Source organism: Epinephelus moara, chromosome 24 (genome assembly GCF_006386435.1).
Source record: "Epinephelus moara isolate mb chromosome 24, YSFRI_EMoa_1.0, whole genome shotgun sequence".
In the NCBI taxonomy this organism is placed as follows: domain Eukaryota; kingdom Metazoa; phylum Chordata; class Actinopteri; order Perciformes; family Serranidae; genus Epinephelus; species Epinephelus moara.
This window is the reverse complement of record NC_065529.1, coordinates 52,185,355-52,188,576: the sequence shown is the minus strand read 5'-3', so window position 1 is coordinate 52,188,576 and position 3,222 is coordinate 52,185,355. Positions and strand designations below refer to the sequence as shown.

Here is a 3,222-nt window from a genome sequence, read left to right as displayed (position 1 = left end):
CTTGTTCTTAGTTCATGTGAATATCTGAATAACTAAAAAGGAAGTTTAGTCATTGACAGTAAAAACCTGCTGAACTGAACCTGACATTTAAAAAAGGTGTTTTGAACATTCGCTACGTTTAAAAAAACAAAATGGCCACAGAGAGTTTAAAAAAATAGAAACATTAGTTTTAATATTCCTCGTTTTCTAACGATTTAAAAATGTTTAATTTGTTAACTCCTTGAGAAACTTAAACGAAAATATTCAAAATACATCAGGAACTGTGTCACAGGTTCAAACCCTCTGTGACACGTGTACAAAACATAAACATAAATAAAACATCATCAGTGTGCGCGTGTGTGTGTGTGTGTTGTTGTTGTGTGTGTGTGTGTGTGTGTGTGTATTTACTCTCTCATGTCTGTTTGTGTCTCTGCAGGTCAACAGGATGAAGCTTCACTGAAGTCTGCGTTGTGTTTACAGGTGTGTGTGTTGTGTTGACAGGTGTGTGTTGTGTTTACAGGTGTGTGCTGTGTTGTGTTTACAGGTGTGTGTTGTGTTTACAGGTGTGTGCTTACAGGTGTGTGTTGTGTTTACAGGTTTATGTTGTGTTGACAGGTGTGTGTTGTGTTGACAGGTGTGTGCTGTGTTGACAGGTGTGTGTTGTGTTGACAGGTCACATGATGAGCTCCACCTTCTCTCCATCATCTTACCTGAGCTTCGGCGTGTCTCCCCCTGCTGCTCACCGTGAGGATCGCAGCGTCTCTCAGCGCTCTCTGTCGGGCCCCGTCCCCTTCCTCCTCTACCCGTCTGGAATGGACCCTCTGAGGGGCCCCGGGCTCCTGCCCTACCTGGCCCCCTTCCACCACCATGGACACTTCAGCGTCTACGAGTGTCCCTTTGAGCCGGCGTTCATCCAGAAGCGTAACGAGCGGGAGCGTCAGAGGGTGAGGTGCGTGAACCAGGGTTACGCCAAACTGAGGGACCACCTGCCGGGTCAGAGCGCCGACAAGCGCCTCAGCAAGGTGGAGACGCTCAGAGCCGCCATCAGGTACATCAAATACCTGCAGGGCCTGGTGGAGCTGGAGGAGGGCGGAGCCAACACCTCGCCTCCTAGACGGGACTGTGGAGGAGAATCTGACGGAGAACTGAGAACACTGAAGTGAGGCGGAGCCACCTGGAGAAACAAACACACCTGTCTGTACACACGTGTCTCGTTTGCATGTTAGAAGGAACATTAGCTGTCACAGTTCACGGCTCTCACATTCAAACTTTTCCACGACATCTGACCCCATCACCACGACTAACGTGTCGGCGTCCATCACCATGCAGCCGTACGTTATTAACCCAGCTCTTCTCAGACGTAAAGATGAGCACCTGCTGACTTTACTCACTCGTTAGACATTCCTGCAGCCAACTAGTTGCATACGTCAACACACCATATTGCCACATGCTGTCGCTTGGCTAAACGCCAAGGCCACTCCCCTTTTAAGGGACAGAAAATAGAAGATCCTGTAGATGTTGATGCAGCCTGACGTGTCTGGATCACAACTGACGTCTGCAGTTATTTCATCTGAAATATTTTAGAGACGCCAAATTGTTTTTCCATCTGAGCGTTTCTCTCCTGATGTGACGCCACATTTCTTTCCCCAAAAAGTGGGCGTGGCCTTGGCAGTGACGTGATGTTGGTCTGGTCTGTGTATCATGTGATACGTGTGACGTTTTACCGGTCACGCAGCGCCACACCACATTTGAAATGATTCGCACAAGAATCATATCTCTGGGGTTTTAATGACATTTTTTAAACGGCAGCTAAAACAACGTAAATTCAAGAGTTTTCCAAAACATCCTGTTAATTCCAAACCATTTCCAGGCCTGGAAAACTGTTTCATGACTTCCCTGACTATGGGAACGCTGACATTAATAATGGGCTGTGAATGTTGAAACAGTCTCTCTTTATTTTTAATATTTGTTAACGCACAAACTGCAGAGGAAGAACTGAGACACTGCTAACATGCATCCTGTGAGCTAACGGGAGCGACGGCCTCGGCCCTGATCTGGTCGTCAGTCGCGCGTCTTGGGCGACCAAAGCGACAGGAGCGGTCTGGAGGGGAGTTCAAACTCGTTTAACTTTATGGTAATGAGCTCTGACGCGGTTCGGTGACAACCAATCAGAATGCTGACGTACTTCGATGAAGCGGGTCCCAGAGAACAAGCCATGTAACTTTGGTTCTTACAGCACACTTGTTCCCACAATGAATATCGAGAAGTTTATTACTTGCGCTGGCGCCAGCTCAGTCCTTTATAATGTGTCACTGTTCAGTTACAGAGACCAAAATAAAAAGAATGAGGCTTGGGACGGCGTCGCGGAGTCGTTGGTCTGGTGAGTTTTAAAGTGTGTGATGTTCGTAATAGAGGAGAGAACTGCAGGCTAATGTTGAGACGTAGCATGCAAGTCTTCCTTGCTTGGTTTGATGACATGCGTTTTCTGTTTTCATTGACCAAACATAACTCTCTGTTGGCCAACTATGAGCTTTTTGACTGGACAACAACAAGCAGCAACTACGCTGCTTTCAAGCCAGTAGTCGCTTTGTGGCTCCTTTAAAGTGACAAGCACAATTGAACGTTCAGTGATTCACGTGATGAGCGACTAGAGCGACCAAAGCTGCCACAAATATTTTTGACACTCGTGGTTCTTGGGCGTCCACGACAGACATTGCCTCTTTGGAAGCTTCCGGTGTGAACGTACAGGAAGTGATGATGAGTGGTTTAGGGAGAGTAAAATTTCATCATAAACCAATCAGAGGCAGAGTAGGGCGGGGATTCACAAGCACACACAGCAACTTGTTTTTCTGTAAAGTCGCTTACAAATATTGGTAGTCACGGGTTGTGTTTTTGGGCTCATTTCTAAAGTGGAGTTGCTTATTTGTTGGATTTGTTGGACTGCAGGATGTTTCCACAGCTCCGCCCCTCTCCTTCTCCACATACACACAGCTGACGGTCAGTCAATCAGACTTTTCACATTTAAATTGCACATTTAATGGAGGTTCTTTAACTAGTGTAGATAAGTGTACAATGTTTTATAATAATGATTTATTCTATTAAGTGTCAGTTTCATTCATTTAACATATTCAATGTTGAGTTTCATTACATACAGGTCCATTACGGGGAGGTGTCCAAGCAATTTGACATATTTGAGCATTTTATAAAAAAGTAACACTATAGTTATAGTTTTGATATTTACAG

The 3,222-nt window shown here is 45.5% G+C and overlaps 1 protein-coding gene across 1 annotated transcript; it reads left to right on the top strand.

Moving 5' to 3' along the window:
- Positions 1–476: 476 nt before the first annotated feature.
- On the top strand, positions 477–2,585 carry LOC126385820 (achaete-scute homolog 5). The gene has a single exon (XM_050037808.1). It carries the CDS (start codon positions 657–659, stop codon positions 1,140–1,142), a length of 486 nt encoding a protein of 161 aa, XP_049893765.1. The 5' UTR covers positions 477–656; the 3' UTR covers positions 1,143–2,585.
- Positions 2,586–3,222: the final 637 nt, after the last annotated feature.

What these genes read in the sequence shown, in the direction of transcription:
- LOC126385820 (XM_050037808.1), top strand. Translation starts at nt 657, where the DNA reads ATGATGAGCTCCACCTTCTCTCCATCATCTTACCTGAGCTTCGGCGTG.